The sequence below is a fragment of the Podarcis pityusensis genome (genome assembly GCF_964106645.2).
Source record: "Podarcis pityusensis genome assembly, chromosome: 4".
Taxonomy (NCBI): domain Eukaryota; kingdom Metazoa; phylum Chordata; class Lepidosauria; order Squamata; family Lacertidae; genus Podarcis; species Podarcis pityusensis.
The window spans coordinates 34,746,172-34,759,732 of NC_138027.1; the positions used below are offsets into that span (position 1 = coordinate 34,746,172).

Consider the following 13,561-nt stretch of genomic DNA (forward strand, 5'->3'; position numbering starts at 1 on the left):
GCACACACATTTCCCCTTACTTTTTAGGAGGGAAAAAGTGAGTCTTATAGAGCAAAAAATATGGTAATTCCTCTTTGGCAAACCAGCATACAGAGCTGGACTGATTATCAGCTAAGGTCTCACTAGGCATTATGTTAATGCCTTAAGAGGGGTGTGTGGGTAGATGAGTGTGCTCCCCCTTCATCACCATTTAAGCCACCCAATTCATGGCAGGGGACCTACTGAAGTGGGGGGGGGGGGCTCCTGTACTCACAGAGGCTCCCTGCACATGAGAACCACATCAGGGTTTTAAAATCAGAATCTGGGGGTGAGTGGAATAGCTATACTACTGTGCTTGTCCCTGTGGCTCCTCTCACATGATGACATGCTATTTGGCTGCCTGAAGAAGGCTTTGATTAAAAAACAACAGCAACAACCCTTGCCAAAGAGACCCCCCCCCCACCACCTCATAACCAGCACATGCAATGCTGTTTGGATATTTTCAGGACACTCAATGAAATAATATCACTCAGTTCCTTTAGATAACAATGTCTGGTATTTATACAGAACTTTTTCTAGAAGCTACATGTGTTTCATATATATTATCTGAGTATTCCTCACAGCAACCTTGCTATAGTGGCCAGGATCATTAACTCATGTCCATAGTACAGATGGCAGAGGTAAAAGTAAAGGTAAGGTAAAGGACTCCTGGATGGTTAAGTCCAGTCAAAGGTGACTATGGGGTTGCAGCGCTTGTCTCGCTTTCAGGCCAAGGGAGCCAGCGTTTGTCCAGACAGCTTTCCAGGTCATGTGGCCAGCATGACTAAACCGCTTCTGGCTCAATAGAACACCATGACAGAAGCCATAGCACATGGAAACGCCGTTTAACTTCCTGCCACAGCGGTACCTATTTATCTATTTGTGCTGGTGTGCTTTCAAACTGCTAGGTTGGCAGGAGCTGGGACAGAGCAGCGGGAGCTCACCCCAGATTCGAACTGCCGACCTTCTGATCGGCACGCCCAAGAAGCTCAGTGGTTTAGACCACAGCGCCACCCGTTTACCTTGATGGCAAAATGAAGTGTTAAGGCTGGGAAACTGGTCTTTGGCTAGGCACCAATGAATGAGTACATGCTGTGATTTCAACTGGGGACTTCCAGCTCATGCTTCAACTACTACAGTTCCATTCCTCTGAATGACTCAGTGGGAATAACTACATGTTACATAGGGATGGGAAAAACAGCAAAATTCCAGTTTATGATTATATCCATAACTAAATTTTTGTAATTAACCACACAAGCATTCACACACAGCAGGAATATATTTGCTTATGTGCCATCCACAATGAAATAAAGCCAGTATTTGAGAATCTAGTACATAACAACTTATTTGGTGCTAGCGGTGGCATTAGGAGAAAGACAGGAAAAAATCCCGGAGAGCTTTAAAATTTAGATGGTAGCTGAGATTTCCGGTAAAATAATCAGATAAAACAATCCTATTAGAGATCTGATGAAACACTGTAGAGCCATATTATTTTGGCAAACCACTTGGAGATGGGTCTCCACCTTTTCAATCTAAGGTTGAGTCACCTACTCTGAATTGCCCAGCCCTGTAATCCCTCCCACTCATCTCACATCATGTTAAGAACCTGATTAAAAAAATTCAGAAGTGCTTTGGAAACCTTGATAATGTCCACTAGGCCCAACTGTTGAAGAGGAAATAGGTTTTGTCCAAGAGACAGGTGGCAGGGGGAACAACCTAGCTTCTCATCTCCTTAAACTGGAAAAAGAGAATTGGTTGATCCATTCCCAATGGGTGCTAAGGTTACTAGACTAAAACATCAAAATGAAAGGGGGAAAAAAGCAAAAGCTTGCACTGACAGAACAATCAAATTACCAAGACACTGCATTCCATGATCCACATTTATATTTACCTCAAAGTTAATGAGATTTAAAAGTTCTTTTAACTCTACCTTGGAAAGCACGGAACTTTAATATTCCTATCTCTGGCTTAACTAGGCTGTCTGTGTGTCTGCATGACCGAATCACCAGTACTATTTAATTAAGCTGGTGTTCCTTGTCAAAATGGGATAGCTGGAGCATTTCCTTCAGAAAGCTGTCATTTTAGCTTGAAAAAATTTCCATATAGAGGCCCATAGATCTGGAATATCAATGATAATACAGTACCTAAAGTTTTGTGTGTGTGTGTGTGTGGGATTCTCTGTTTAGTGCCATCAGTTTCAAAGCTCAAAAAGTTGTGCAATTAACTGACAAATCATGATGCAGATTAAAACCTTGAGCATGACTGTTTAGTTTCTTCACACTTGGAAAACACTTTCACTTTTAAAAACTACTCCATTTTGTGTTTCAAGTTTATGAATTCATGGAATGAAAGGAAAACAGAAAAAGAGCAATCTATTTGACACAGTAAGCTATATGAACAGATACTATGTGCAATTTCAACTGATACTACTACTACTGATACTGATACTGATACTACTACTACTGCAGTACTGCTTTTTATCCAGAGTATCTCGTGATCTACTGGTCGATCGCGAGACCCCCATCTCCCCCCCCAAAAAAAACAACTCAACAACTTTGGCTGATGGTCCCCCCAAAAAAGCTCAACGACTTTGGCTCATCCTCCCCCCTGCAAAAGCTCAACAGAAGTTTGGCCTCAGTAGATTTGAATTGTGAAGTAAATGTTGAGCATACTGGTGGGTTTAAGTTGGGGTGTTTAGGACTTCAGGGTGGAAGATCCTGTTTCTGTGATACACTGGTCTTCATTTGGTAGTACTTCAGTGGTATTTGAGTTCTGCTTGTAGTTCTGCTGAAGATGTCCATGTCACACAGAATTTCTGTTAGTAACTGTAGTAAGAAATGGAGTATTCATTTCAGGATATTCCCTCCTACTCAATTTTTTTAGACTTCATTTACATTTTTTCTGTCCAGATGAAGAGTTGTACATTTTGGAGGGGTTTCTGCATGTGACTGTAGGATATGTTAATTAAAGGTAAAGGTAAAGGGACCCCTGACCATTAGGTCCAGTGGTGGCCGACTCTGGGGTTGCGGCGCTCATCTCGCTTTTATTGGCCGAGGGAGCCGGCGTACAGATTCTGGGTCATGTGGCCAGCATGACTAAGCCGCTTCTGGCGAACCAGAGCAGCGCACGGAAACGCCGTTTACCTTACCTTCTACTTGCACTTTGATGTGCTTTTGAACTGCTAGGTTGGCAGGAGCAGGGACCAAGCAACGGGAGCTCACCCCGTCGCGGGGATTCAAACCGCCGACCTTCTGATCGGCAAGCCCTAGGCTCTGTGGTTTAAACCACAGTGCCACCCGCGTCCCTTAATTATGTTAATATAAGTAACATAATTAATCACCTAATATGTTAATTAGGTGATCACTTTAGGCTCTCCTGGAGGAGGGACTATCTTGCCTCTTCATTCCCTTCAAATAAATTCTCAGCTGTAGGAGTCTGAGAGAGCAGTGCACAAGTAAAAGAAATCTTGGCTTGTGTAGACCTTCTGAAGGAATGTTAAATAATTCTTGTTCCTGGAAAGGCTATTAAAGGCCTTTCTATGACAGCAGCACATCAGAATGCACAAAGTGGAATCACTTCTTCAGAAACACATCCATGTTTAAAAATCCCCACAGTGGAGTAAGACGATTCCATCTTGCTCTTTCTCCGGTTTCCAGAAGACCACCTATGCTGCAATAACAGCCTATGATCACCAATAATGTTGTGAAATCCCACAAATAATGATTCCTTACAATTTCACCCCCCATGCACCCACACTTTCCCTTGGTCTTTTAAGCCCAAATCCAGAACGGGGTGATATTTTCCCCTCTTCTAAATACTTGAACTCTCGTGCCATTTAGTCTTACTGTAGTGCTATACAGCCTTCACTGGATACTGTAGTGCCTTCACTGGATTCAGAGTTTCTGAGTGTCGGCGTTTAGCTTCTCTTGACAGGTTCAGGATACAACACAAGCTCTGCTGTTGCTTTCAGAAACCCCAAAGGGGAACAAGCACATAAGGATATTTTTGTGTTTGTATTGGTTGCTGCTTGGGCAGAAATATCAGTACGTATAAGGATTGGTTTCCCAAGGTCTCGCAGCTCCTGTTACTCGAGAAACTTATGGAACACCACAGTTTTAGCAGAGGACCTAGAGTGAAGGACAAATTCAGAGATTCTTGGATGCTTTTCATAAAGTACATAAAGTACTCCAGCATCAATTCTGCTTTTGGTGCATGGGGAGACATAGAGCTGTAGATTTGGCAATGTTTTAACGTCTTGCAGCGGAAGTGCGAAATCAGAGAGGAAATTGGGTAATGTGGTAAGAATACTAGTACTCCAGTGTTTCTTAAAACTGTTGGTTTATTATCGTTGTAATGGAAAACAAAACACTTCTTTAAAAAAATGTGGTGAGCCAGCATAATGATGATTAAAAGTGCTAGAAGAGGGATCCCTCCCAGTGTTTAATGCGTCTGCCAGCCACTGATGGAAACAACAAACACACATGGGCCAACTCACAGAAGGATTCATCTAATAATATAGTAAGGCTCAGATACTTCATAAGGAGAGAGAGGACCAGGACAATGCAAGGAATATTGATGGTCCCAGGCACTCTATATTCCCCATATGGAAAAGGTGTCGCACACAGTATCCACTAGGTTGTCCCCTCCACAAATGTTCATGCAGTGGCAAAATTCTTGCTTCAAAATTTAAACTGAATGAACAGAGTTTTATTTTAGTTGCTAAAATGAATAATTTGCAACTGTGAAGCAGGAAGACCTTGCTAACCTTTAGAATGCTGCCCAGAACTTTAGCAAACCAATGAAAATGTGCCTTCTTCAACAACCTTGAATAATATATATATGCAGTTTGTTTGTTTTTAACAAAAATTAGGAAAATACATGCCTATATTAAAGGGATAATGTATTAGGTTTCAGCATTTTAAAATTTGGTGTCCCTTTGGCAATTTATATTTTATCAATTAGGAACATTCATAACCCTCATTAGACAGATCATGTACATCATGTTTCACTTTATTAGCTTAATAAATTGAATATTTATTTATAAGGTATAGCGTTTGGAAGCTTGTAATGGTGGATGCTTTTTTTGTTACCTTCGCTAAAGGGGCAATCCTGTACCCTTTTAATTATGGCATGTCAGGGATGGGGAACCTGTGGCCCTCAAGATGTTCCTGGACTTCAATTCCCATCACCCATGACCTTCCCATCACCCATGGCCTTGATGGTTAGGATTGATGGGAGTTGTAGGCCAACAATATTGGGAAGCCACCAAGTTGGAGAAGCCTGGTTTATGCCATAATATATTTGGAAACAGGGTGATAACAGATAACCAAGCTAAGGGTTGACAGTGAGAGCTGTGGTGGAGTGTCATCATCTGAATGGGATTGCTTGGGTTAATAGTGCTAATTTATTATTATTATTAACAATAAATGCAGGTAGGAATTGCAGACAAGTGGAAGTAGTCACACCTTCTATGAAGACAGATTAATTCCCAGCTCCAACTATACCAATGCAAAATCTCATTGCCATCTATCTTGCGGAAATAAATTCCATAGTTCGACTACGAGAGGTACATTCTTTGTCCTTAATTTTCCACTGTTCAGCTTCATAGGCACACTCCCAAATGTTAGAACTGATCTAGAGCAGTGGTGGCCAAACTTGGCCCTCCAGCTGCTTTGGGACTACAATTCCCATTATCCCTGACCACTGGTCCTGTTAGCTAGGGATGATGGGAGTTGTAGTCCCAAAACATCTGGAGGGCCAAGTTTGGCCACCACCTTTCTAGAGGGAGAAGCAGCCACGCTTAATTTTCATACATCTCGGTCATATCTCTTGGTTTAGGAAAATGTTAACTGGAGCAACAGGGGCACGGGTATCACCGCCAACTTCATCGGACAGAGCTGCGTCCGCCTAGCCGCCTCGTCACGCACAGGGCATATGTAAAGAGAGACCACCCTAGCTGCCGAGGTCTTCCCCCGTGGCCCTTCTCCTCAGCGGGACACGGCGCCGAAGAACACGAAGCGGCGGCAAGCCGCCTCTCTCTGAGCGCCGGGTAAATTCTCCAAACCGTTCCCTTTCCATGCTCCCGCTGCAGCCGCCGCCAGGTGCCCAAAGGCGCGCCACGGCGGGCGAGGCTCCTTCGGGTTGCTTGGAGGCAACTCCTGAGCCCACCCCTCCTGCCATGCAGTCAGGCGGCGAGTCACGAGAGAGCCGGGAGGGCTGTTGACAGAGGCCGGTGACCTACTTACTGGAAGGGCCGCTTGCAGAGACGCAGCCGCGCCCCGCCCCGCCTCCTCCCCCCGCCTCGTCGCCGGGGCGTGGAGGCGCTATAAGAGCCGTCGCAGCCGCCTCCGCCTGCCGAGCCCTTTCCCGTCCCCGTCAGCGCACCGGCTGAACCCAAGCAGCCGCCTGCCTCTTCCTCGCCATCCGCGCGACACCAGCCGTCATGATTGTGGACAGCAGCCGCGACGAGCTGCCGGACGGCGGCGGCGGCGTCGACGGTTCCATCAGCAGCCCTTTTAACCTGGCCTTTTTTTACGGAGCTTCTCCCCACTCCAGCGAGGGGAGCTGCTCGCCCACGCACTCCTCGCCGGGGTCCCCGGGGTCCGACTCGGGCCACAGTAGCTGCGGCGGCGACTTCGGCGCGAGGCGCTATTCCCGGCGCGGAGCGCGCTCAGCCGGGGAAGGTATACAGATTTCCTACATCCGTCGCGCGCGCAGTCCCAAAAACAAACCTTCGGGGCGGAGGGATTTCTACGCCGCTTCTTCTACGGAGCGGTCTGAGGCGAGGGGGCCGTTCAGAGGGTGGTGTCGCCGGTCCGTCGCGTTTAGTATCCCGCCGCTTTTCCTTTCTTTTTTATGTGGTATATAAAAAGTCTCCTTTGCGCCTTTGGCAAGCCGCTCTGAGCGGTGAGAGCGCGCTCACGCTCCGCGGCACTTCGGTTGTTTGGATAGGTTTGGGGCAAGGAGAGGATAAGGGGGCTGCTGCAGTCAGTGCGAGACGACAGCGGGGGGGGGGGGGCGGCACTTAAAATTCCAGAAGGGTCGTTCAGGTACCACTTACGGGACGCTGGCAACAGCATGTTCTTTTAAAGCTTGACAAATATTTCTTGGAAAGGGTGAATCCGGATTAAATGACGGGCGAGAGAGAGAGTGTGTGTTTGTATGCGTATTCGTACGCATATGCATGCATATCCCACCAGGTCCCAATAAAACAAAGACTGTTACAAAAACAAATAATACCATTCCACCCTCAAAACCGTATAGATGTTGATGCCAATTGCGTTGCGTGGCCGCTTTGGAAAACTTGGAACAGTTGAGTTTCCAGCATTCCAGGGGTTGGACTAGATTACCCTCGGGGTGCCTTCCAGCTATACAGTTCTGTGATTCTATGAGCTCGGATCCTGCAATGCACGCCTGTCTGGAAACCCAGGATCATAGTCTCCTTCAGGGGGCTAGTTTCTGAGTTCCTTTCCCTGCCACCGTGTAGCTTTACTCTCAGCGCTGTTGAAAAAGATGGCTTCTTTGGTTAGGCACTAATTCGCCCTTCCAAACTGCATGGGTTCCTGTTTGTATGTTGCTGCAACATATGCCATAGCTGTCAACTTTCAGATTTGAAAATAAGGGATCAACAGCCTCACCTGACCCGGGGACAGTCTACGGGATATCTAACAATCCGGGATAGCAGTGGGAAGCAGCAGGAAATGGCACTGGAATAAGGGAATTTCCAACAAAAAAAGGGAAGGTTGACAGCTATGAACATATACAGCCGCACAGCTCAAAGTGCCTCATTCCGATTTGCAAGTTAGTGCAGAGTTGCTTGTTATTGGTGGGCAAGGGGAGCGCTTTGCACGCGAGTGTGCACACAGACACACACACAAAGAGAAATCACATCAGTGGCTGAAAAGGTGAAATACACACAAGTATTTCAGTATGCCCAAGCATAACGTGGGAAGTGACCATTACTGTAAACCAGCCTAGGCTCCACCAAGTGCATTGAATGTGTTTTCGGCTCCATAATGAAAAAGGTCTATGGATTTTTAGTACAGTATGGTAAACATATGTCCAAAGTCACCTTGAGTTTCTTATCTCAAGTTGCAATACACTTTGCACCTGCACATCCCCCAGTGCTGCTCTGTTGGTGAAAGGGTTTTATGAAGGTTGTGGAAGTTGCTTTGGGTGCTTATTGTGAGATCAGTCCCGCTCATACTTGAGTGCATGGGCATCAAGATGCAACTCCCCCCCCCCATTGGTCTAGATTCACCCTTTGCATGGAGTATCCCAATAAATGAAAGAAACTTGTTGACACCAACCGTTTGCAATATCTGAACGATGCAGTTGTAAAAGCCGCCTCAAGAAGCACTCTTTCCCTCTTTCCCCAAGCGCACAACACGGCAGGCTGCTGAAGTGCCAGCAGTTTGTATCCATTTCGTGAAGAAACTGAAAAATTGTAGTTAAGGCGTCTTATATCAGTTAGTTTGGAATTCACCAGTATTTTCAGGTATGAAATGTCCTTAAGCTTTTAGGTAGAATTAAGCAGCGTGTAAGCAGGATACTACAGTCATGCCAATTAATGTGGGTCTGAGGCGAGTTTATCCTACTGACCCTTTCCAGTGAGGTAGAATCTTCTGTCAATTATTTCTCGTGTGTGTTTGTGTTCAGGAAGTACAAATTTGCAAAATTCTGGCTTGTATTAACTTTTCGTTATAGTTGTTTGCCGTATTAATGAGGGAGAAATCAAATGATTTGTTAAGCACATTAGAGTGATTTGCAAATAAAGTTCAATTAAAATTCCAGGTACTGGAAGATAAAATAGATTAGTGTGGTTCCCCCAATTTAACTGGAAAAGAAAATGGCTAAGTCTGGTAACTTTTCTGAAATGACTCATATTCAGGCTTTTGAATCTTATAACACTTCATGAAAGTTGAACGTTTTGTATTGACTTGCTAACACAATTCATTATGTAGAAAGATTTCACTTTTATTTTTTGTACAACATGTTGTGTGGAGTGAACAAGGACAAAGCTATCTATACCAAATATAAATAGGCAGAGAGGCACAATTTATTTAAACAATGTAATATTTTTTATTTCCAAATAGTGCTTCTTATAGCTGTAATGGCTTTAGTTTCTTATGCACCTGTTGCAGTTGAAATGGTATACAGTTAAGAACCTCAGTTGTCTTTTTATATAATTTCATGGTGTTTTTAGTGCTGAAGTTGCTTCCACAAATTTTCTTTCATTCAGGAATTATCTTAAAAGGTAGCATAACAATATCGGTTGTGTGTATCTTCATAATATTAAAATAGTGTGATGATTTTATTTCTCTGGCCAGTTTGATCTTTTTCCATAAGAAAACTATTGTTGTACTATATTTTTTATTTTACATTGGTTTGTATTTTCTACAAGTAATAATCTGAAGTAGTTTATTAATTGAAATATTTTGTTTTGTTTTTGATTGCTTTCACAATATTTTCTCAAGTAGACACCAGTTCTGTCTTGAAAGATACAATATAAGGCAATTTAATGAAGGACAATTAATTGCTTTAACTAGACATACCTGTAAAGAGGAAATCATTTGCCCATAAATTGGGGTGGTGTTTTTTTTTTCTTTTTCTAGACAGAAATTCCAGTTCTCCAGCAATTGGTTTTTCAGATTATTTAAATGTAGTGTAAACCACAGTGCTTCTATATATAAACTTGGAAGGGTTTGTACTTTTTAAAATGAAGTCACAACTTCTCTCTTGGATAGTATTACAGTACATTGTTGTTTCCTCTTTTCACTTCTGTTTTTTCACCTTCAGAGTAGACTATGTTAAAAGGAATGATGACATAAGAGAATGAATGTAATATTTCCAGTTCATCTCTTTGGTTGCACATTTTCTTGGACAAGTGGATTCATTATGGAGGTGACAGGCACAAGTAATTCTGAAAATTCATTCACGTAAAGCCATGTTAATGCTAAAATATCCTTTATATGGGACTGGTGTCTCCCCGCTTCTAACCTTCCTTTCAAATTGGGGGGGGGGGGGAGAGAGAAGTTTCTTTTGTGTATGTGACAACAAAGTTGACAAAATATCTTTTGTACATACTTTTAAGGTTTTGTGTAATTAATTTAGGATTAGCTATGTTTCTTGGCTAAAATTATGTACAAATCCACCCTCTCTTAAAAAACTCAATATTCTGTTTAATTGTTATCAGTGTTTTATTTTATTTCTCATTGTTTGTGTCTCAACAGTTGAGCAACGTATGGGGGGAGGAAAGCAACAAAGAGGACCTTTTCAAGGTGTTCGTGTGAAAAACTCTGTGAAAGAGCTGTTGCTGCACCTCAGAAACAGCAAGCAGATGTCCTCAGACCATGGTGCAGATGAATTAAAGGTGCGGAACATTACTTTTCTTTTAAAATAATTTTATTCAGAATCATAAATGGCACAGTCTCTCATCTTTTAAAATGTCAGTAGCGTACAACTGTATACAGGGCATAATTAGCATATGGAATTCATTCCTGTTAGATAGGGTGATTAATGGCAGCTAGCTTGCCTACCTTTGAAAAAAAGAAATTTGTTGCGCCTCAATTTGTCGGTGAATATAAGATTTGATAGCTGAAAATGGAATGTTCATAAATTCAAAGAAGTATGGCAGATGCTGGAATCATAAAACTAGCACTTTCTGCAGATGTATAGTCTGTTGGTGAGCCAACGTTCTGCTTGGTAGAGCTTTGGTCTGATCTAAAATGGCAATTCTTATTTTCATAATCAGCGATTCTGTGTTTTGTTTTCCCTGAGAACTTTACCCCTCCCCCTTCTACATAGTTAAACTTTAAATTTTATATCATTTGTTTTAGTCCTTTAAAATTGTAAATCAGCCTTGGCAGAAAGTCAGCATATAAATGCTGCTTGTTGTTGTTGTTGTTGTTGTTGTTGTTGTTATGGCTTGTGCTGTTTTAGCTACATAAGGGCCAGCAGATGCACAGTAAATTCATTATTGATATATAGGAAAAAAGCTTTAGAAAACAGCAATATAAAAATTTCATTATTTAGGGTCCTCTTCATACAGCAGTTCTGTGTACCAGTTTAAGCATGTATCTGCAGGTGCTACAGATTTTAAAATTAGCAAGTTCTACAAACTTATTCATACATTCCTTGAATTGTCTTGCAAATATATAACTGTATGATTAAGCTATAATGACAAAACAACATCATCTGGAAATATTTAAGATTCTGAAAATGCATATACTTTTGTGATATTACTGGCTCGTTCAGAGAGGTAATGCTTTCCAAACAAAGTAAGAATCAGAGATCAGTTTGAATAACAATATTTTCAGAAATTACCTGCACACATGCAAATTTTTCAGTCAGCTACTCTTCATTCACATTTATGAGTAATATGTTGAAATGCTTGGAAGATTAACTGTAAAAGCTATTTTCCTGCCACATTTTGTTTTGTTAAAATTATCCTGTACCATACTGGAGTAGTAGATAACATAGCAGGTTGAAACTCCTAGTGAGTTTGCTTGGCTTTGTTTGGATGAATCAGAATACATTGTAAAAGCTGTAACTAATAATGGAGTTTTAGGACAGTGCAGTCCTATGCGTATCTACTCAGCTCATTGAGTTCCATAGGTCTTAATTCCAGGTAAAGTCGTAAAGGATTGCAGTCTGCATCTGATGGGCTTCTTCTCAAAACATTCCTGAAAATATCTAGAGTGTACTGATTTTTCAGAACATTTTAATGTGATTTTAGAACTTAATTAATATAACGTTAGAAAAAGTTAGCATGGTTCCTCTTGTCATTAGAGCTGCCTTAAGACTTGGAGAGAACGTTTTCACTATATTATGAATAATTCCATTTTTTAATTTAAAAAAACAGGTACAAGGAGGATTACCAAATTATGACCCGTACACAGGTACAGTGTTTTACTTATATCCTTTAAGTACTTTAGATGTGTTAGTATTTAGAAAAGCATACTTGAAAAGCAGGGTACAAACTGAAACTTAGCATTTTTTCTTCTTCTTTTCATTAGAGTTGAAGAACATATTAACTAATGGTCGAAAAAGAAAAGCTCAGGACTCATTTTCAGATGTATCCTGTTATAAAAGAACAGCTCCTTTCCAACCTCACCTCCTGGTATGTATTTTTCTAGTCATTGCTCACATTGAAACACATTTCTCACCTGCGCAGGATCATTCAAAATTTGCATGCTCTTATTTTACAGACACCTCCACAGACACCAACATCAATGGATAGCAACATGGAGGACACCCATATGAATGATCCCAAACAAGACAGCAGTTGTGATATGCTGCAGAACATTATGAATATTAAGAATGAATCCTGCCCAGTTTCTTTGAACACAGTGCAAGTGAGCTGGCTTCACACCATGACTAATCCTAACTCTCCAGGGGAACAGTATCAAGAGATGGTTGGAGCACAAGCTTTGTCACCTCCTCAAAGGTACCAAGCATTTCAAGCAAGCAGCCCCTCACAGATGATGGAGCTACCCCAGAATTATCAGTTTTCTTCCACACAGACCCAGAACTTGTCTCAGCATTACAATCCCCTTATGGATTGCAGGCCGCACTCCACTAGCAGCCAGTCCTCTGACTATCAGCATGTTTTTGAAAGCCAAGAACTGCAGTACTGCCCTACTCAAAGCTTTGCTTCTCTCTTAAGTGATTCAGAAGGGTCAGACATCTCTGCCCCCCTCCCTCAACCACTTCCTCAGCAAACTGATGTCAGCAGCCACCCTCAGAATTTCAGTCAGCTACCCAGTAATTTCTGTGGTGCTCTTGAAGAACATGGCGTACCATTGGCTACTTCAAATATGTCTGTGCAACATCAGGGTATCGCCAGGAACACAGCGCAGCTGGGCAAATCCTTCTTCCAGTGGCAAGTGGAACAGGAAGAAAGCAAACTGGCCAACATCTCTCAAGATCAAATTCTTGCCAAAGACGCTGATGGTGACACGTGAGTTTTGTTCATGTTGTTAACCAGTACTAAAATGGAGATAATATGCTTGCAATAAGACACCTCTCTCGTTAATTGTCAATTACTGTATTGTGCATTAAAAATAATATGTCACACAGACGTCTACGGCTGCCCTTCAAAATGGGATTAAATTGAGGTGTGCATTCAACAGTGTAATGATTTATGGTATCTCTTGCAGTCTGCAAGTTCCATAAGTTGTTTGGGGTTTACGATATTTTTAAGGGAAGGGGTTTTCATAACACCTTAAACACATGTGCTTTTTCAATATTAAAAAGGAAACAAACACAGTATTTATTCCCCACAGGTTTCTCCACATTGCAGTTGCCCAGGGGCGCCGAGCAGTTTCCTATGTGTTGGCAAGAAAGATGGTAGCCCTACACATGCTGGATATTAAAGAACACAATGGCCAGGTGAGGCTCTCAGCGTAACTGGCTTCCACTGCACGACTCCAAGACTTAATGCAAAACACCTTTGAACGCCTGTTAATATTAACGTCAAAGGTTAATTTATAACGGTGGCCTTAGAAGTACATTGGGCAAGCTGCACTCTGAAATGGTTGTA

At 42.3% G+C, this 13,561-nt stretch overlaps 1 protein-coding gene across 2 annotated transcripts in view; it reads left to right on the forward strand.

The window, feature by feature from the left end:
• Nucleotides 1–13,561, forward strand: part of NFKBIZ (NFKB inhibitor zeta) — a 34,256-nt gene that overhangs the window by 14,448 nt on the left and 6,247 nt on the right. The window contains exons 1-6 of one of the 2 annotated variants that reach the window (XM_081002699.1): nt 6,363–6,701; nt 10,251–10,390; nt 11,882–11,918; nt 12,036–12,139; nt 12,228–12,979; nt 13,305–13,410. In XM_081002699.1, coding sequence (XP_080858825.1) covers nt 6,461–6,701; nt 10,251–10,390; nt 11,882–11,918; nt 12,036–12,139; nt 12,228–12,979; nt 13,305–13,410 — 1,380 coding nt within the window. In that variant the 5' untranslated portion in view covers nt 6,363–6,460. Of the gene's footprint in view, nt 1–6,362; nt 6,702–10,250; nt 10,391–11,881; nt 11,919–12,035; nt 12,140–12,227; nt 12,980–13,304; nt 13,411–13,561 lie in introns of those variants that run through there. The other variant, XM_081002700.1, reaches the window with a different exon arrangement.